The sequence below is a fragment of the Primulina tabacum genome, chromosome 3, assembly GCF_025594145.1.
Source record: "Primulina tabacum isolate GXHZ01 chromosome 3, ASM2559414v2, whole genome shotgun sequence".
In the NCBI taxonomy this organism is placed as follows: Eukaryota; Viridiplantae; Streptophyta; class Magnoliopsida; order Lamiales; family Gesneriaceae; genus Primulina; species Primulina tabacum.
Genome location: NC_134552.1, coordinates 13450274 through 13473201, shown reverse-complemented (window position 1 = coordinate 13473201; position 22928 = coordinate 13450274). Strand labels below are relative to the sequence as shown.

At 33.9% G+C, this 22928-nt stretch overlaps 2 protein-coding genes across 4 annotated transcripts; both read right to left on the bottom strand.

Annotated features, from left to right (window-relative positions):
• Nucleotides 1–10322: 10322 nt before the first annotated feature.
• On the bottom strand, nt 10323–13867 carry LOC142540568 (transcription factor bHLH30-like). The gene is made up of 2 exons (XM_075646827.1): nt 12822–13867; nt 10323–10983 (listed from the first exon to the last, which is right to left on the bottom strand). The coding sequence occupies exons 1-2, from the start codon at nt 13023–13025 to the stop codon at nt 10507–10509; spliced, it is 681 nt and encodes a 226-aa protein (XP_075502942.1). The 5' UTR covers nt 13026–13867; the 3' UTR covers nt 10323–10506.
• A 696-nt stretch (nt 13868–14563) lies between these two features.
• Nucleotides 14564–17812, bottom strand: LOC142540567 (trihelix transcription factor ENAP1-like). Of its 3 annotated transcripts, none has more exons than XM_075646824.1 (2): nt 16560–17812; nt 14564–14867 (listed from the first exon to the last, which is right to left on the bottom strand). In XM_075646824.1, the coding sequence occupies exon 1, from the start codon at nt 17504–17506 to the stop codon at nt 16580–16582; it is 927 nt and encodes a 308-aa protein (XP_075502939.1). In that variant the 5' UTR covers nt 17507–17812; the 3' UTR covers nt 14564–14867; nt 16560–16579. The 3 variants fall into 3 exon arrangements, with proteins under 3 accessions (XP_075502939.1, XP_075502938.1, XP_075502940.1); XM_075646823.1 differs by having other exon boundaries at nt 16587–17812; XM_075646825.1 differs by having other exon boundaries at nt 16606–17810.
• Nucleotides 17813–22928: the final 5116 nt, after the last annotated feature.

Below are 22928 nucleotides of genomic sequence, written 5' to 3'. Positions count from 1 at the left end.
TTGAAATAGAGTAGCCATGAAATTAAAATCTTATGGTTTCAGATATTACTGTCAAACAGGCTGCGGAGGGTCGAGTTGGCAATAAATACAGCATGATAATCAAGCAAGTGACAGTAGATATGATACCATCATAGAATCTAGAGTTAATCCAAGAATGTCAAAACTTGGATCACGTTCCAGCATCATTTTTGCCCGTGCATCCAGTTAACAGGTCAGATAGAGATTGTATCAGTGAAGCTGGATCAAATAATATGCTCCCTTTTGTGTCGGTTTATGAATCAATGGTGACCTACAAATTTTGATACGAATCAGAATTCACGGGAAAAAGTAAAATGATCCATATGCCTAAAAAGAGAGCAATTGCTCAACCCCTATATTTTAGTTCCGGTGAAAGTAAGACATACAGTATATAATACAAGCTTACCACATTATATATCCCTTGGGCAGCCAGGCAATCAATATCTGAAGGAATTTGACCATCTTCAGGCACGAAATTCTTGTTAATGTGCTGGTTTGGTTGCAAAAAGTGATTGATTCATGTAATCAAGTCAAATACATTATAGCATTGAGGAATTTAAGTTCAAATTATACTGCAACCTTTAGGTTCCTTCCCATTACATATGGTAAGATCTGCTTTCCATCTCCTAGGCATCAAAACATTAGGCACTTAGGTCAATGTTCGACTCAAAACTCCATTTTAAAGCAACTCTATTTTAAAATAATTTAATTTCTACACCAAATACAAATTTATTTTCAATTCATCTACTTCAAATCTTACCCTAAAAAAGAATATTCTCGAAATATTTTTTTTATTTGATTTATTTAAAATTTTTGTTATTATTTATTAAATGTCTATTTTTAAATTTAGTGATATAATTATAATTACATTTTATGTTTGATATATTAATATTATTGTAAGGCCCGAGATGTTATCAATTTTATGAGACCCCGAAAAGAAAATATTATTGATGGCAATTTTGTAATTAAGTGGAAAAATACTTGATTTAAATTTGATGGCAATTTCGTAATTATTAAGGGCTGAATTGCAAATAGTGAAGAATTCAGGGGCTAAAGTGCAATATTGGATTGAGTGGGACACTTGTCACCACCATTCACTTTGATATATATAAATGTCCAATTTCCTTCATTTCTTCAGCCAAGAAACCGAGAGTTGTCCCTGGAAATCCTTGAAGTTTTCTTACACGTTGGAAAATTGATTTTGCCACATTCGGTTATCAGAATTTGAATCCGGACACAGTTCTGTACTCCTCTCGTTACGAGCTACAACTGGACGTAAGTTTTATTGAGTTCTGCTATCATTTGAAAATATGATGTTGTAGGAATTTGATATGATTCATAGATGGTGTTTTGGATATGTTAAACATCGTAGAATCGAAGTCAGATCGAAGAACAGATTGATTATGGAATTGTTATGAATTTCTGATTATATGGACTGAAAACCGGACAGATTTAGATTATTGATTGATTACAGATTGTATCGATTATGGGTTATGATTTGTAATTGATATTTGTTGATATGGTATTTACGGGGATATTGAGATTGTGCCGTTATGCCGATGATTTGAATTAAATTCAGATTAATCAGATTCAGTATTGAATTGAGAATGGAAGGTTGATATTATTATTCTTGATATGTCATTTCAGATTTACAGAGACAGTCTTAGAGTTCAGAACTTCCGTTTCTTCAGATCGAGATTACGAACGAAAGGTATAAGTCGATGTGGTATTGGGAGATCGACTCAAGTAGGATATACTTGGTTTTCCTAAATCACATACTTATTGTTGTTATATGCATTGATTTGATTTTATATGCTGTTCTATTGATTTATAGGAAGCATGTATTAGATGAGTATTAGACGAGTGATCTTATGACAGAAGTGCCTGATAGTGGTGGGATCGCCACGGGCACATTGCACGATGTCACAAGATAGTGTATTGGCGATAGTGCCACAGTCTCTAACGGATAGGTCAAGACACCGGATGTTTGGTTATATCGACGTGGATAGAATCGGAGTTTCTTCTATTACTGCTGGTCGATATAGGAATACCAACGTCTGAAAACCGGGATTCCTAGACTAGGATTGAGTCTAGTCTGAGTCGTGGAGTCACGAGTATGATTGATAGTTTGACGTTATTTATGTTTCAGACTTTGATATATATCTGATAATTGTTGCATGCTTTATATTGATTATATGATTGCATGTTCGTTGATTTATACTGGGATTATATTCTCACCTATGTGTGCATGACAACAGGTGGGACAGGATCAGGGTCGAGGAGATGACGAGAGATCAAGATTAGAGTGGAGACCACGGACTTTGATGTTGCTGTAGATAGGGTTTGAACACTTGATAGCTAGTTGTTGAACCTTAGTTGTATTGAATATATGCTTTACAGGACTTGTACCTTATTTTATACTGATATGTATACTAGTATGATTTCCATTATGTTCCGCATTTTAAAAAAAAATTTAGACCCTGTTGATTTTAATTGATTAAATTGTCCTAATGATGATTAAGAGTATGATTAGCGTTCGGGTCCCCACAATTATATTATTAGTAATTGCAATAATATTACTAAAATGATTAATTTAATTATTTTAAATATATTATTAAAATCTATATCATACGAATTGTAATAGAAATTATTAAAATTGGTGAAATAAAATTAATACATGATATTAAATTAAATAACATATTACAAATACAACTTCAAGTATTTGAACGACCATATTCATCTCATAAATGATCAATTAAAGTATTTCTTAATACATAGTGAGCGTCTTTGTCATTTATTTTTTATATCGAGCGAGAAATTCTCGAAATCTGATATGCTCATTGACAGTCATTTCTATCATTGGAGGCGGTGCTTCCCTAGCATCTTGAATTGGTGCACTAAGATCACGTTCATCTTTGATTATCATATTGTGCATTATAATATATGCTTTCATTATATCATTCAAATGATTTTTCTTCCAACACGTGCTAGAGATGCCACAAGCACAAATTATGAACGCCAAATGCACGCTCCACATCTTTCCTGCGTGACTCTTATTTCATCGCAAAATTCTGCTTCTTTGGACCACACGGATCATGGATAGTTTGTACAATAATTGACCATTTCAGATAAATACTATCAGCTGAATAATATCTAATGTTATATTCTTTTGTTCCAATAGTATAAAGAGCTGGAGGAGCAATTCTTTGTGCAAGATTGAAAATAGACTGGAAGACTCTAAAACATATATATCATTATTGGTTCCAGGCATATCAAAATATGCAGGCGATATCCAAATATCGTAATCAGCTACCGCTTCTGATTGTTGGAGAACCACTATGACCTGCATATTGTCCTACCCAAGCTGTGAGGCAATTTTTAACCTCCAATGCATGCAGTCGAGACTTCTCAACATTCCAGGAAAACCTCTTTGTTTGCCAATATAGAGAAGTCTAGCAACATCATTGGCAGTAGGTGATCTCAAGTACTGCTCCGCAAAAACTTCCACTATAGCTCGACAAAAGCGTTGCATGCACTGAATTGCAGTAGATTCTCCTATTTGGATGTATTCATCAGTAGCATCCGCAGGTATGCCATATGCTAGCATTCTCAATGCAGCAGTTGCTTTTTGATTAGTCTATAGCCCGAGCCGTCCCAAACTATCACTTTTTTGTATGAAATAAACATCATGATTCTTTAGGGTATCTACTATAAGAAGGAAAAGATTTCGAGACATTCGACATATTCGTCGAAACATTGCTTTATTATAGACTGGATTCTCAGCAAAATAGTCGTTAAATAACTTATGATCAGCAATTTCATATTCGCACCGGATGACTATGTGACATGGAATTGACCTTCCATGTGTGACTTCTTGTTTTTGTTGGATGATGTAGGCAACAACTAAATCTTGTTATCGGGCTATAGTTGACAATATTGTTCTTCTTCTATTTTCAAAGTTTTCAACAAACTGAATATCATCTTCATTGTCAAACAATGAAGATTAGCTAGATGAGTTTGCATCAAATAGAGAATACGGATTCATTTTTAATTTAAAAAGAAGGTAAAATCTGTAGGAAAATATGATACCTTAGTTACATTATATAGATGTGTATTTGATTGGTAGATGAGTGTGATTTTGGTAGATGCATTTTATACTGGTAGATGAGTTTGGTATATGTGTTTTTGGCTAGTAGATGAGTTTGGACTAGTAGATACTTTTTTTATTAGTATATGAGCTTGGTAATGTGTGTGATTTTGGTAGATGTATTTTGGACTGGTAGATGAGTTTGGTAGATGCGTTTTTGACTTGTATATGAGTTTGGACTGACAGATACGTTTTTTACTAGTATATGAGTTTGGTAGATGCATGTGATTTTGGTAGATTCATTTTTGACTGGTAGATGAGTTTGATAGATGCATTTATACTGATAGATGCACTTTAGACCGATAAGTCACCTTCCTACTATAAATAAACTTCTTGTTGGTTGATTAAATCATAAAAATTACAATCTACAACCAAATAATCTCATTGTTCAAAGAAATTCAATGGACTCAATTTTCTGAACAACTAATTACCTTATTGAAGAAGATAAACTCATGTGTCATGTTTATCTTGACGTTTCGCAAATCCTATCATCGATATAAATCAATCCAAATATCGATTTTGGAGTCGTATTGAAGAAGCTTTAAATGACGGCAAATCAAATAACATGCGAGTACGCAATATCAAATCATTGCAATGTCGCATTCGAGTTATCCTCCGTGCTGTTAGAAAATTATGTAGATGTGTTGGTATAATTGTAAAGCTGAAGTCGAGTGGTGCATCTGAAGAAGATATTGTAAGTATTTATTATATTTACATGAATATTCTAAGTTTATTTTTCTTACGAGTTAGATATTTCTGTGTAGTTGAATAGGGCAAAGGATTTAATGATACAAGATAAACTTTTCACTTAAGGATTCAAGTTTGATCATGTTTGGCCATATAATGAAAGATCGGGAGAAATTTTTGGTCAACGAAAGTGCACTGATGCCATTATCCAAATAACATGTCACAAATTTAGATTCATCACAGTCGGATTGTGGGGACCCGGACGCTAATCAAGTTCTTAATCATCATTGGGACTAATTAATCAATTATAAAACATGGTCTAAAATTTTTTTTCTTTTTAAAATGCGGAACGTAGTGAAATCAACTAATATACAACTCAGTATAAAATAAAGTACATGTCCTGTACGGTCTACAAATCAGTAAAACTAAGGTTCAACATCTAAATATCAAGTGTCAAAACCCTATATACATCCAAGTCCGAAGTCTCCACTCTATCACGATCTCTCCTCATCTCCTGGACCCTGATCATGTCCCACCTGTTGTCATGTACACATACAGACAAAACAACAGCCGGATAATTTCGGTGAGAATAAATCCCAGTATAAATCGACGAAACATGCAATCATATAAACAAATATAAAGCATGTAATCAGGTAACAGATATATGTATCAAAATCTGAAACATAAACAATCGTAGGCTGTCAAACATATACGTGACTCCACGTTTCAGACTAGACTCCATCCTAGTCTAGGGATCCCGGTTTCCAAATGTGGTATTCCTATATCGAATTCCGTAATAGAAGGAACTCTGTTCCTATTACTCGATATAACCAAATATGGTGTTCCTATATCGAATTCCGTAATAGAAGAATTCCAATCCTATTACTCGATATAACCAACATCCGGTGTCCTGACCTATCCGTCATGGACTGTAGCTCTATCGCTAATATCCCATCTTGAGACATCGTGCAATGTGCCCGTGGCGATCCCGCCACTGTCAGGCACTTCCGTCCCAAGATGTCTACGCTATCATGTAACATCGTGCAATGTGCCCGTGGCGATCCCACCACTATCAGGCACTTCTGTCACAAGATTTTCCGTCTGATACCTGCTATCTATAAATCAAGAGAACAAGTATATCAATCAAATCAATGCAATATCACTGCAATAAAGTAAAGTATGTGCTTTAGGGAAACTCAAGTCTAAACCGACTCAAGTCGATCTCCCAATACCACATTGAATTATACATTCCGTTTGTAGTCTCGGTCTGAAGCAATATCAGTTCTAAACTCAAGACTGTCTCTGTAAATCTGAAACGATATATTGAGAATCATAATATCAATGTTCTATTCTCAATTCAACACTGAATCTGATTAATCTGGATTCAATTCAAATCACGGTATAACAGAACAATTTCAGTATCACCGTCACTATCATATCAACAGACCTCAATTACAAATCATAACTCATATCCGATATAGTCTGTAACTCATTCATAATCTAAATCTGTCCGATTTCAAATCAATATAATCAGAAAATCATAACAATTCCATAATCAGTCTGTTTCTCAATCTGACTTCGATTCTATGGTGTCTAACATGTCAAGAACATCATATATGAATCATATTCAATTCTGACAATGACATAATTTCAAAGCATGTCAAAACGTAGCAAAACTTACGTCAAGTTGTAGCCTACGTTGATAGGATTGCAGTACTGAAGTCAGATTACAATTCGGACGGACGGATTGAAATATAAAGGCGTAAGGATTTTTCTTAAGAATTCTCTGAAACTTCTCCTCGATTTGTTGCCGGAGGAAATGAAGGAATCGCTTTTATATATATCAATTGCATGTAAAGGCAACGTGTCCCATTCTCCATGATTTTCAGTCGGCGCTCGGGCGGTTATAAACTACCGCTCGGGCGCCGTACACTCTGCCCCGTACTCGGCTTTTTATCCATTGGCGCTCGGGCGGTAATTTTCTACCGCTCGAGCGCCACAGGTTCTGCCCGAATGGTATTCTTATTGAACACTGGCGCTCGGGCGGTCATTTCCTACCGCTCGGGCGCCAACAGTTCTGTCCAAACATTGTACTTTTCATATGTTTTGCCCAGTCTGGTCTCGGAATGGCCCGGCTATAATCACCTCAGTTCATAATCAATAAATCATCTCAGATTACAATAGTCAAATTCTCGGGCATTACACGGATACTCAAGAACTAGAATCTCCAATATCAGTTTCTCTTGCAATAAATTCATTTCAATTAATTCAAGCAGTAATGAGAATGCATGTGGAATTCCATCTCAGCGACCTCCTGGATTGAAAAAATCCAAATTAAAGAAAAAGAAGAAGAAAATGTTTCGGACTTAATTTCTACGATGAAGGAAGGACATCGCGAGCTTATCAATGTATTACAAAAAGGGATCTATCATATGCAACAAAATTATGATATTAAGCTGTTAGCATTGCAAAATGACCAAAAAAAATTAGAAATTCGTCAACAACAAATAGCATTGGCTACAATCAGGAGGAGAATAAAGTTTTGTACATTGATCTAAGCACAATTGGCGATCTACAAATGCGTCAAGTTGTTCAAAACAAACGAGTAAGAATTATGCCAAAAAAAAAAAAAAGATGAAGAACGTCGTTAACATGAGGGCAACACATTTGAAAATATTTTGGAGGATCTGGATCCGATTTTTCAAATTATTGATGATTTAATTTGTTTATCTTTTATTATATTTGCATTTAAATTATCTGAATTCGAATTCGTATTTTTATTTTAATTGTGTGTCTGAATGTTTAAATATTATTCAATAAATTTGAGTGTATGATGTTTAATTATAAATTATGTTATTTGCATTGATTATTTACACTAACTAATTATTTTTATGAATTAATATATTAATTAAAAAATATTTTGCTAATATTTATAATATTAATCTTTTTTAATTAATATATTAATTAAATGAATATTAACAAAATATTTTTTATTAATATCATTAATAAATTATCTTATATATACTAAGAAATTATATTACATTATTAAATATATTATTTACAAAATTAATCAATCTATTTTATTATTTAAAAACATTAAACAAATAAATAAATAATAAAAATAATAATAAAAGTGCCATGCTTCAAATTTGTGCGAATTTTGAAGCAAATGGAGGGGGCGCTATTTTGAAGATAGAAATAGCGTCCCCGGTTGGAGATGTCCTTAACAAACATATTATACTATGAGATAGGTAGTAAAGCCCAAAGTTATCAAAGAGTTATAAGCAATGAAGGCATGACTTACACAGTATGACATTACCTTGGGACATGATCGTGTAGAAACCAGTTCCCCAAATCCAGGAAGAACCTGAAAATTAATCATGTGCTTAAAACAGCTGTTGTTAACGTTAAGTTATATAACCAGAAATTTATAATTCTGCTGAAGAATGCACATAATTTGTAGCACCAAAGGCAAAATTGATCGGATAAATTTGGATGCTAGAATTCATGCACCAAGGTTTTCGGATAAGAACATCTTTTAAGCTCAAAGCATATGAGATGTTAGTGGAGACTATAAAGGCTCCGTTTGGTGCGTGTGATAGGATAAATAAATGATTAATAATTATAGAGATTAAAAAATGAGATATATGAGTTAATAATATGGTGAGATAAATAACATGATGTTTGATATGATTTTAAAATGATAGATTAATTTTGTAAATTTTATTATAATGACCAAAATGCCCCGAAGGCTAATTAGATATATATTCTTAAAATAATTGGATAGATAATTAAATATTTATAATTATAATTTACATTTATTAAAATTAATTTAAATAAATTTATTAGAAATAAATTTGTAAAATGCATTTACTTTAATAATTAAAATAACAATAATATTTTGAATGTTAATGTTAAATAAAGTTTTAGTAATAATCACAATATTATTGTTTTTTCTTAAAATAATTTTAAATATTCTTAAAATAATTTGATAGATAATTAAATATTTATAATTAATAATTAAAATAGTAGTAATATTTTGAATATTAATTTTAATGTTAAATAAAGTTTAGTGATATTATAATATTATTGTTTTTTAAATAATTATAAATATTCTTAAAATAATTAAATAAGATATCTGACTCACAAAATGCGACCCGTGAGACCGTCTCATACAAGTTTTTGCTTAATATATACTCTAAAATCTAAATTAAGTACTTAACAATAATATATTTTATGCAATAATTGAGTTTTCTTAATTAATTACTATTTGACTCCAAATAATTAATGTTATTGATATCTCAATTACATCTTTATAATATCTAATTTCAAAACTAAACATTCATCTTCACTACTGATCATTACAAGGTCGAACAATGTTGTTCTCATAACTACAAAAGTTTTTCATGTAAAGCATCATTAATTTTCTTTTCTATTTGCATCAACTTGGCTCAATCGTAATCCTTAGTCATGCTCTTCACAGGCGAACTTTTTTTTCGAAAAAAGTTCGAAATCTAAATCCATAGATTTCGAATTCATATTTCCAAGTGCACCCTAAAGGAATAACGAATCGCGTGTGTTAGTCCAAGCCAAAAACAATAAGGAAAAATATTTCCTTTGACTTCTTAGTTGAAGAAAATGAGTAATCAAATATTAGAATATGTGAAATTCATTCTCCAATGTTGGTGGAACTCTAAGGACAAACACGAAATATTCGAGGTTCACCAATTTCGAGTTACTCCAAAGATCGGGAACAGATAAGTTCCAGCACACATTCAGGCAGTGAGATGTATGCAATTCCTATGTAGTTTAAGAAGAAATCGGTCGACGATAGGAATCGAATTCGACGAATTAAACGTATTGAAGAATGAAGAGTTTTCCTTATTAAATAAATATTATATAATATAACATTTAATTTTAATATTATAAAATCATAAAATATCTTTTATCTATCAATTCTGTATTAATAATAAATGAATAAATAGATAAATTATAATATTAATTAATTAGATAAAAATAATATTAATTAATTAATTAATTAATTAATTAATAATAATAATAATAATAATAATTTTTTGTGATACAAAAAAGTAATGTCACTCCTCATGCTTTATCTCTAGTAATTATTTTGATTCGGCTGAAAAATTATTCTAGAAATTAAAATTAAACATTGGCTTAGGTTTTTGGGGTATAAAGTATATTTTTCTATTTGAAAAAATACCTACTTGCAAAACTTTAAATAGCAATACCATTTTATTTCCTTAGGCTATGTGAAACCATAGGTAAATGAAGAACTGTTGGCAAAATAAAAATTACTAAAAAAATTAGAAGCCCGAGAATCCCGTAAATCTTTGAACAAGCAACCAAGAAACACGAACTTTATTTACACAAAAACTCATAAGAGACGATTTTACATGTCAATTTTGTGATACAAATATTTTATATGAGTCGCCTGTGAAAAAAGTAATGCTTTTATGTTAAATGTGAATAAGATTAACATGTCTCACATGAACAAGTATCGTTATTTATTTATACATGTCCAAGTCTAGAAATATGAAAAGTCTGCACAATCTTTAACAGCATTATCAAACCAGTGTGTGGCTACTATGATATGCATTCAACAGCATCGACCATGGACATAACACCAGAACCTCTCATGAAGAAGAGCATGAAGAATCCAAGTAAGAAATCCTTTGCCTCTTCTGAGGAAATACCAACTGTTGCTCGTATTCCGCCAAAGCCGAGACCTTATCAAGAATGTTGCTCAAAGTTGAACGAACTGAATTCGTGATGATGAGTTCTTGATTTTCAGCACTGTTGGCGATAACTTCCTTGGTAATATCAAGCAAGAATACTGTCTTTACACGAACTCCCAAAGTTGAAATCTCACATTTTGTTAAATGAACAGGAAGATTCTTTATAGCCCGTCTTAAATCAGACAGGAGATCAGGCCTGTACTCACAGCAAAGAGAAGTCCTCAGCAAGAATGAACCATCACTTCCCTCAATTTTTTCAATGTTTACTTCATCCGTGTCCATTGGTAGGTGTAAGCCTTCGTTGGCTTGTGTTGCAGTTTTCTTCAACTGTTTCACTTGGCTGATGACTTCAGCCAGTAGAGCGGCTTTATCCATCTGCCAAAGTACTTGGAGATTACAGCATGGAGTTTTCGGGGGGAAAAAAGATTTATGACTGCTGCTGACCAAAAACAACAGCAGTAGTTAAATGTGCAATTTAAAAACGACATGTTTTTTGTAGCTATGCTACATAGGCAGCCACAGTGGACAGCAGAAGAATGATAACTCACCAATAAATATACAGAGAAAAATTGTTGAAAAGTCATTGATGAGGAAATTACAGGAATAAATTCTAACTTGGATAGTTGCAGTAACAAAAATTTGGATTTCCACTTCTGATTCTTCTGAAACTGAAGATTTCACTCAAGTCAAGTAGTTGGATCTCAAATTATGGGGAAGTAGACTTTAGAGACATCATTTAGACTATTCATGTTTCTTTACATTATCATTTTCAACTGAAGTATTTCTTTTAACTTGGTATACAACTTCCAAAAACAATGAATATTTTATGTTCTGTAAGACCACAAGTTCAAGAAATCGTTCCAAAGTTTAGCAAAAACATAAAAAGTAAACAACGCCAATTTCATTTACATCCAAACTTAATGCCTAAGCTGGTGTCAGTGCAACAATAAAGTCAAATTAGACATAACTCAGAGATGGACAAATAACCAACTCGAATTCATGATGACCAGATCACAAATTAAACAACCAGCTTGCCCTTTCATTTGAATTTCATATTATCACTTGCTCTATTTCTTAAAGTCAAATTTTACAACCATGACAAGATGTGATAGCAATGAACCGCAAAATAATTCACGTTACTCATATAAAAACATAGATTCTAGCTGATAGTAGAGACAAACCTCACAATTATAACCATCTGAATATGACCAATGGGATAAAATAATTAACCTTAATACCACATCAGCTTTGCTGGTAGCCTACCTTCCAATCACCATCTTTTGCAGTCACATCCAAACTGAGTTTGAAAGAGGCTAAATGGTTTGACTTTCGACAGTGATATAATACTAAAATCATGTGCATAAGACAATAATTTGATACTAAACAATTGGTTGGTTGAGCTACCACCACTTCCTCAAATTTAATAATAATAACAGAGCATGTTGTCACTTTGTTCATGAACGGGCTTTTACTTTGTTAATGTTATATAAAAAAAATTCCATCTTACAAAAATCTCAATTAGTGCTAGTCTCAAAACGCTGGGAAGAGAGCAAGCATGCACCTGAAGGCTAAATTTACATTTGAGACAAACCATATCATGGGAACAACAAATTGAATCCTCGGTTTTCAATGACAAAGTGAACATCTTTCAAGTAGATTAATTCATAAATCACATAAACAACCCCAAAAAAGTACAGATGGAAGCACAGACAGGGAGAAGAGAGGAGCGTTGTTTTATATCTTTTTAGTTGATATGCAGAACACAAACTCCATTTAGAAAATGTAGCATAGTTTTTCAACAACGTGAAAAGTTATTGAGTCAAGCTGATCAGCAAGAAGAAAGCAATCTTGTCTCAGTAATTGCTCTATTTTGTCAACTGTTAAATTACCAACTTCAAAATCAGACGATCAAAGAAACAATAAGAGAAACCAGCAAGCCAAGTCATTTGCTAACAAATTTAGCCATCACATTAAAACAATGTCCAACCATCCTCATTTTTACCTATTTCTACCAAAGTCATTGAAATATCTACTGAATAGAGTCAAAGAGCTTCAGTATCCACACATTCTCACTGGTTTATGTGACATATAACACTAGAAATGAACTGAAAAATGGAACATCACAAAATATCTCAAAAGTACTAGCTAGTTTTGAAAAAGAATGGGGGACACATAATTGTACATGACTGTTACTTGGCAAAATCACTACCAACCTTTTCATTGCAAGGTACCAGACCTCGAAGGGTGGCGAGATGTGCATTGATTTTGTCTCTTCTCCTCCTCTCTGCCTCTCTGTGGTTCTTTAAAGCAGCCATATTTTTTGCCTCAGAAACACCTTTATTCTTCCCCACTCTCCCTGAAGAATTCACCAACTCCCCCTTCTCACCATCCAACACCAATGATCGCACAACTGGCATTGACACGCTCGCACAATTTCCTCTAAACCAACTTAAAGTTTGGGACAATTGATCGACTAAAATCTTCACTGACCCGCTCTAATTAGAGATTTAGGCCTACCCACAATAAATAATCACAATCCCAATCTCAGTATAGTCACAAATACTATTTAATGTAACTCAAGGATCGGTATGCAGGTGAAGATGTGATGTATACTTCAAGAAAAATGACCACAGAGCACAAGCAACAAAAACAAATGCTTTTCTGTGTAAAATCGCCAGCAGAACTATATGTGCTTCAGGGAAAAAACAATGAATCTCAGTTACCAACCAATCAAGGGCCGTGAAACTGAAGTCCAGTATTTCAAGTACAAAGAAACCTAAATCACGATTACCACAGCTGCACAACACTAACGCATACGAATATTTAAAAAGATCCTCAGCGTATGTGGGCAGTCCGAAACAATGAGAATGCAAAGAATCTACGGGTTAAAGCCAGGAGGGCGAGTGGCCAGGGCAAACCAGAAAGAAAGCATTTTAGAGCGAATCTTCAGAGTGGCAATAGAAGAAATGGGAGCACTGGGCGATGGAATGGACATAATTTTCTTGAAGTGGCGGTGACCAAGGCAGAGAAGAACAATATGGAGTAGGGAAGAAGATAGCAGCAGAATCATCAGTCAGAAAACATCCACATCTTTTCCCTATATAACTCCTGCATTTCGACCTGCTCGAATCGATGCTCAGAACCCAGATCAATCTCTCGATTTTCTAGGACGAGAAAACACCTCTGCCGACTCGGAAATTTGTGCGGGTTTGATCGCGCGAGTGGCTATCTGACATCCTGAGGCAACGGTTTTATAGATAAATATTAACAGCGCTATTGCTTTCGTTGATTCTCTCCATTAGTCTTAAACAAAATTATCATCATTTTCATAGGAATATTTAAATAGAGTTCGATATTAGGTACATGTATAGACAGTATAAGAGAAACATGTATTGATTTTATCTGCTATTGCGAAATGTAATTTTCTTTTATTTTTGCTTTATTTATCTGGAGAACAAACATCGATTAATTTTGTGCCAGCGGCCGTGCTAAAACAGAGGATGCAAGCGTTATCCAGAACGATTGGACGTAAAACGTCTGTAGATGGCTTTTTAAGTCTACCATCAAATCCCAACGCTCAATTCTACACAGGCGGGGAAACTACCAAGCTGAAATTCGGTGGGGATAGAAGGAATTTCCGAGAGTTTGTTATGGATCTCAAATTCCAAACTTTTTTCCGGATTTGGAATCTAGATACCAGAAGCAATTATCAAACTGCGCCAGCGCGCTTATGATATGTATGACTTATTTAGCAGTTGCTATGTTTCTTCTATGTACACCACGCATTAACATGGTATTATGTCGGTGCCTGCAACTCAATGGAGAAGTTCGTTTAAATCTCATTATTTATTTATTCTCTCCAAAAACGCATGGTAAAATTAATGAAGAAAACAAACTAGAAAAGACACCAAACAAACACCCAGCTGGGCATCCAACACCAAGTAATGAGAGCGAGTAAAATATAAGCCTAAACCGGTGTGTTTTCCATTTAAAAAAGGGTTACAAGTTAAAACATTTGGCATAGATTAATAAACATCAAAGATGAAACCTAATACTAAAACCAAATTACTCACTCGGCACTCAGCAGTTACAAGTGAAAAAGACAAATGAAGAAGTTCTCTTCTAGGATAAATTTGGTCGGATACCAAGTCCCTTCCAAGTATCGCACTTTTCTCAGCTATTGAAAGGAACCCATTAATGTTCCTTACTCCTACAAGGGATGCCTGTCAGTTCCCTTCTCCGTGGCTAGCTATAGATATCTGCAGCATGGAAAGGAAACTTTACGAAAAGAAATATGGAGACAGACTGCATAATAGGATTAAGACTACGAAAATAAAAGAACAATTTCACAGTATGACCTGCCCACGCATGGGAAACACTCGGATGTCAAGAATTAATAAACCCCAAAAAGCAATGTAACGTATTCTTACAGCACCAACACGAGGCATTATCAACTTTTAAGAAAAACTGGATATCATAAATAACTTCTAAGGCATTATTTAGTCAATGTAGCTGATGGGAAAAAATGTCCGGGACCTCAGTATCCATTCTACTGTCATTTGCCAAGAAAATATTAAGCAAAATACAAGGATCTATCTGCCAGGATCCTTTTTCTTTGAAGGATGTGTCGAGGACAGGACAAAAAAATACTTCAGTTTTCCGATACAAAAGGACCAAATGTCGAAACAGTTCTTTTTATCACAAGTAACGAAAAAACCAAATGTCAAATTCACTAAAATCAATTGTCCAATAACTCTCAGAAATCAGCATCAGTAGATCAAATTCTTCCAACAAAGGAGAGGCAGAGAAGTTCCACCTCAAAGAGCTGACACAATTCAACAGCTTTATTTAATATTTCTGGGAAGGGTGTGGAGGTTATTCATTATTCTTCAACTACATAAATAAGCTTCCATCAAGAATCCAAGTAAATAATCAGCCTTACATACTTTTGGGTTTCCCAAATATCATTACGCAAGTACCCAAACCAGTAAAATTTAGCAAAGACTTTTAGATGGTATTTACACGAGAACTAATGGAACTCCGACAACCTCTGATTGCCTGCTATCTTATGATAGGATAACAGCTGAGTCAAGTAAACTTTTTATGTACACAGTGTTTGTCCTCTCTAAGTTCAAGGTTTATTAAACAATTACTCGATGGCATATCGAGAGAATAGATTTTTTCCTCAAATCAAAGTAGAAAACTTGAGCCAAGTAATTTCAACTAGCGATGGACACTTAACTGGCGATGTACAAGTACGAACAAAGATACTGATACACAGAAATGCTACACAGTTGCAGCAATAGGACCAATGCCAGAGATATTGTAAAACGTAATTATCTTCCAGGTATTGTAAAATGTTATCAACTAAAAAGCAAGAGTAGCAACGGATTCTCGAAACAACACAGTTAAATTATGCCAGCATCGAAATGGAAAGCACGGAGATCTCTTGTTCAATTCTGTGGAGAAGTAAAATTATTAAAACTAAAAGCATAACATGTCCATCCATCAATAGTTCAACAGTCAATAAACAAAGTTTTCAAAACCACAGTCCATCACCCTCGAAATTCACACTGCACCAATACAGTCTTGAAGCCAGACAACTTGAAACGTGACTTTATATTTCAATATTTAGAGATACGACCAAACACACAAAATAAACACAATGAAAGTCATGGATCTAAAGGTTATAAAAATAAGGTAATTTTACAAAAATTTCTGAGTCTTACTATGATAGCCCACCATCAAGCCATACGTTTTTCCCATGTACCAGACACCTATTCTCTAATTTAAGAACCGCAAGTAGCAAAATACTTATAACTAAGTAAGAAAAACCCAGTTTTAGGAACCAATTGAGAATACAAAACCCAATAAGAAAATCAAACAAATCAAAAACTAATTCCTTTCAAAGTGAATCTCTCAATATACTGCATCAAATGGAGAAATCGTACATCAATTTGATGGATTAACATTAATACATGATATTGTGCTGCATACCATCAGCAGATCCAGATCTCTTATCCCGCTTGATCTTCTCTAGCTGAACCTGAGTATCCATAAACAATTGCATCCTCTGAACCTCCAAATCTTTGGCAAACTGCATCCTCTGCTTCTCCAACTCAACCATCTGCCTCTGCTTCATGCCCTCCACCTTCTCATAAATCTCACCAAACCTCTCAATTGCCTTCGCCAACCTTCCCATCCCATCCTCCCCGTCATCTTCCACCTCCGCACCCCTATCCTCGCTCCCCTCCGCTTCAGCCCCTTCCGATTCTCCGTCATCTTCATCCGCTGCAGCCGCAGCAGCAGCCATCACAGAATAATTCCTCTTGAAATACAACTCGTCCACAGGTAGCGACGGCATCGGACGTTTCTGAGGCAAAATCACCGGTGTAACCACCGCTGAGGAAGGCGATTTTCGGTACGTCAATGGAACGGCCATCGGCGGTGATGGGAGGGATGAAGGCGGCGTATACTGTGACACCCCCAACGGCACCACCGCCAAAGGCGTGGTTTTCTCATTCTGATGCTTATGAGAATTAGATCCAACCAAATACTCGAGACGCGAGAAAAACGGCCACGACGATGTGAACGTACCACTGGATTCAGAGATCTTAGTCTTCTCGATCTTATACTTCTTCTTCAGCGTATCAATCCGATTCTTACACTGAACATCTGTACGACGAGTCTTCTTTGTATGACCGTGACTTGCATTAACGGCATCAGCCACCTCTTGCCAATCCTTCTGACGGAGATTCCCACGGTTAAGTTCCAGGTAACGGCGGCCCCAAGCGTCAACGAGAGTCCAAGTAGCCTCCTCGGACCAGCAATCCTCACGGAACGGCAGTTGCCTGGACGTCGGCGTCTGGAGGGTCGACGCTTCCATTAAATCGCCCATAAATCTAGATCTGAAATCAGAATCAATGGAAGAGAAAATTGAATAAAGGCAGATGGAGTAGAAGTTGGAAAAGGAATCGGCGAGAGAACGGCGGATGGGGAAAGGCGTGGGGTAATAGGGTATGTGTGGGGAAAGGATAAGGGTACCGCCGGGGGGAGCGCGTGATATCGACGGTCACGCGATTTCGGAGTCATTGTGGTTTGGCAGTTTGGGTCACCGATATTTGGTCCGATTGCTTGTGTCGTGAATCTCGTCTCGGGGGTGATAACGGCCCGTCCCGAACCGCCCATTATTTTTTTAAAATAACGAAGAGAAATAAATATGCTAAAGAATTAGAGATCTTTCAACAATATCTATGTATTAATCAATCATCTAAAAAAAACATTGGAATCAAGTAATAGGAAGATGTCGATTCTTCCAAGTTTCTAGAAAGAAAACTATATACATGATATCCGACGTCTATTCGTCTTAATTACATATATCATGTTTTCCTTTTTGTTTGTCGCAAATATATAAACTTGTATCATATTTATCAATATTTTTATAAGCAAAAACTTATATGAGAAGGTCTCACGGGTTGTATTTTGTTATACGGATCTCTTATTTGGGTCATCCATGAAAAATATTACTTTTTATTGTGAATATCGTTAGGATTGACCCCTCTCATAGATAAAGATTCGTGAGACCGTCTCATAAGATTTATACTCATCTTATACATACTGCACGAACTTTTTATTTGAACTTTAAAGGATACGAATATGGGATATTTTTGCACTTTTTAAGAATATATATATAGTAGAGTCATTTGTATATTTTAAAATTCATAATCTATAACTAATGAATAAAAAAGTAGTTAATATTATTTGGAGTAATTGAAAAGTTAAATGACACTTTTTTTTAGATACATATGTGATATTATTAGTGATTGTAAGATTGATTTTTATATTAAATTTTAATATGCTAATCGATAAATTAATTTTACTCAGGGTCATCCCTAGTCATCAACTAGATCATGCTATTCAATTTTTATTTTTTATTTTTTATGATTGAACATATCACATCTATCATTTGGTGTTTGTTAAGCAAAGTTCGAGCTAACATATATAGTAGCTTAGAAATTATGTTAGTCGTGTAAACTGCAATGAAAAAATCATGTACAACAAACTCGTTCGATAAATTATTGGCTGGAGAATCGAAATTCTGATCTTTAAATAAAGATCTCATCTATCCAACAAGTATATAAATCCTTCTGGATCGAGTTCATGTTATTTTCATCGATATACATGCACGCATAAACTTATTTTTGTGTGTGTGTCTTTACTATATAATGTTTCAGAAATTAAAATTTAGTGGTTATTTTTAAAATTACTTAAAATATTCAATCATTTTATTTTATTTTACATGATAACTATAACGTGCTTAAAAATTTGAATAAGTGGTCATCTAAAATATGGTACTACAAATTTTATTTGTTTTTATACTTGTAAAGTCTAAAATTTCAAATTATATAAAAAAACATTTTTAAATATATGCGTAAATTCGAAAACATTTCAGCTTTATTTATTTAATAGTTTTATTTATTTAATTAATAATAATAATCCAAAATGAAAAACAAAAAAAAGATTAATTACTACGCACAAATGAATTTGCTTCGGCCGGCGGCTCAGAAATGCTCTGTAAATGAGGTCTCCAGATGCCGACGCGCCGCCCTCGCCGCCTATACTTATCGTCGGAAACCTTTTCCAATAAAATCTCACTCAAGTACCGATCAGAAACGCGAAAATTTATCACCGGAGTTGCACCGTCACCACCACTTTCATGGGATTCTTTCTTCTTCCACTTCGATCAATTTTTATCCGGCGATGGAGGCAGGGGAATGAGAAAATAAATCTCCCCTCGTTTAAGTACTGCCTCGAGTGGAACGACTACGATCCTGGGGCATGTCCCCTGATCATCCAATTTGGAGGTGGGCTTCTTCAGGATGTGCCGGGGGTGGAGTTTCAGTATCTCCGCCGCTTTCACGACGACGCTGAGTTCTTCGTCGCGGCCGTTGGCGTGAACTATCCGAATGACATCGAAGGCTCCACATGGAAAAATGCAAGATATGCAGCATCTGATCGCATTTTTCATGGCTCCCTATCGCTTTTCTCCTTTGTTTTCTTTCTTCTTTTTTCCAGCTAAAGACACACAACAGCGAGGGGGGACGTCGTCAATAACCTATTTTACAAACTAATATTATCAATATTTTATAAATCCTAAATTTCGATTTATAATAAAATTATTTTTGTTTTTGGTAAAAAGTTATTTCTCTCAAATTATTATTAGAGTAGATATCTTGTGATATAGTCTCACGAATCTTTATATGTGAGACAGATGAACTCTATCAATATTCACAATAAAAATAATACTCTTAGCATAAAAAGCAATATTTTTTCATGGATGACCTAAATAAGAGATCCGTCGCACAAAATGTGACTCGTGAGACCGTGTCACACAAGTTTTTATCTTATTATTATTATTATTATTATGAATTTATTGATCATTAATTTTTTTTATAGTTTTTGAAAAACGATAAATATATTATAAAAAACATTTTATAAAAAGATAACATGCATATAAACAATCAATATATTCGATGTATTACTATTTATACATTTGATTCATGTACACACTAAACTAGATTTACATATATATATAGTTTTCTTACTTCAACTAAAATGTATTTAATTATTAACAAAAAATATAAGAGATATTATATAACACACAAAAAATTTTATGAGACTATTTTACAAGTCAATTTTGTTAAACAAATATTCTACCTGACTCGTAAAAAATATTATTTTTATATCAAAAGTATTAACTTTTACTCAAGATATGAATAAAGTCAAAACCATTTGAAAAATCATACTCTATAATCTACATAAGTAAATCTCATATGTATTTTTTAGGCTATACTTTAGAGTTCTCAAAATATCCTTTTGATTTTTTTTCTAACAAGGGAAATCTCAGTTATCAATCAAACATAATTTTTTAAAATGATAGTTGATGTCTTCCTCCACGTATGGGTAATGTCCCGCCTACATATAGTCTGTTTCCAAACGAAACAGTATTGAACAAGTCATTTACGACAAACTCACTCGATAAAATGTTTACAGAAGCAATCGAACTCACCAATCATGATAATTAATCAAACACTCGTACATTCAACCAAATATAACACCTCTCAAGAGTTGGAATCAAACATATCTTTGAATCTTAATAAGCTAACCTAAGAACAAGTATTTAGAGTACATGTAGGCTCGATTAAAATCATTTAAATCTAAATTCAAGCCATGCGTTTTATTTTGTTTATAATATGATTATCGAATACTTATTTTTGGAAGGAAAAAAAACCACTAAAGTTTAGCTTCAATTGATCGAAACTTGGTTTCTATTTTCACGTGTTTGTAACATCTCATTAATTTAACTATTGTTCTATATTTGAATTATCGATATTTTTTTACGTGACTTCATACATTATATGTTATTTCATTTTTTGAATTTATTTACAAACACTGTTGAAATTTTCTTCAAATAATTAATACGAGTTTTTGAACTAATTTTTTTCAATTGATAAAAAGTTTTAATTTCAATTATGTTGAAGAAAGGGTTGAAAAGGAGTTGGGTGGGAGTATGCAAAAAACGTTTTGTTCGGATTGGATGACATGTGAAGGGGGACAAAATGGGCTACTTTTTGAATGTAATAGTTGATATTCATTAAAATTTAAGATTATTATTTGATCACTTTTTATGAGTTTGACTATGTGATTTTCAGTAGAGTATGTCTTTTGTGATACGATCTCACGAATATTTATTTGTGAGATGGGTCAACTCTGCCGATTTTAGCATAAAAAGTAATATTTTTAGCATAAAAAGTAATATTTTTTCATGGATGACCCAAATAAGATATCTGTTTCACAAAATACGATCCGTTTCACAAAATACGATCCGTTATACCGTCTTACACAAGTTTTTATCTATTCAGTATTGTATCAAAGTTAATGTCTAAAGTGGATTGAATTATAATTTTTTTATTCATCTCATGATGTTTTATTTTTTTAGTTCTCACTTTCATCAATTCGCCTGTGACGACACTATATATATTGTATCGGATCTCGTTCTTCAGTCACATAATGATAATATGAATACGAATGAAACTTTACAATTATATATTTTGATAATCAAGGTAGATTTAGATATTACAAGAACATTTTAATATATCATCCAAATTAAAAACGGAAAAAACTTGTGTGACACGGTTTCACGGGTCGTATTTTGTGAGACATGTCTCTTATTTGTGTCATCTAAAGTATTAATTTTTATGCTAAGAGTATTACTTTTTATTGTGAATATCGATAAGGTTGACTCGTCTCACAGATAAAGATTCGTGAGACCGTCTCACAAGATGCCTAAACATAATAATGTGTACTCTATTTTATCTTTATTTGATCGGTATTAATTATTCATCGCTTACCCCTCTTATCCTAATATAAATAAATAATAATTGACTTGATAATATTGACAGATCGGTCAAGCAAATTAAGTCAGGCAGATCAATCCCAATAAGCCCATACACAAAAACCTTCTCTCGTATGGAGTCCCGTAAAGGCAAAGCTAATCTTGGAGATGGCTTTAAGGTTCAAAAGTCTGGAGTAAAAGCTAGCTATGCCCAAGACAGAGGATCGGAGCTTGGAGCTTGCCCCGAGGAAGCTGAGGGTTGATCTCTTTTTAAGGAGATTAGGTCTGCGTAAAGACGGAGAATCTTGTTATGGCGACGTGGGATAGGGAGCCGATGTACTTGTATGGACCTAGAGCATTGACCCCAATGTTTTGCGAAGAACAATGTCATGTCTTCCTTGTAAATTTCATGTTTGGTTAATGGTTTTGAAATAAGATACGTCGGAGCACATCTCAAGCTCATTTTCTAACGTTCATTCTTTGGTTTCAAGGAATCGATGGTCCAAATCTTTAAGTTTGGGCATTTTGTTCATGAAATGAATATTTATTTCGCTCGGTGGTTATTTGGGGATATTAACAAATTTTCCTGCCATGCATGCAACAGTCTTGTAGACAAGGAACTTTTAATAATTTCAAGAATTAGATAAATTATTGATATTTGGATTAAGCCCTTTCAAAATTATTGTGCTAGTGCCTAATCAAATGGGAGGCACATAAATTAATTAGCAAGGACTCGGATGTAACTGGCAACATGTGAATGGTCCATGTAGTGGAGTTGGTGTATGTTACATCGAGATTGTTTTTCTCCCTGTTCTAATATCATTAGAGTTTTCATTTTTTTTACGAAATTCGACATATATGTTGATTACACAAGAGTTAACATTTAATTACATCATATGGAGATAAATATTTTGAGTGTAACACA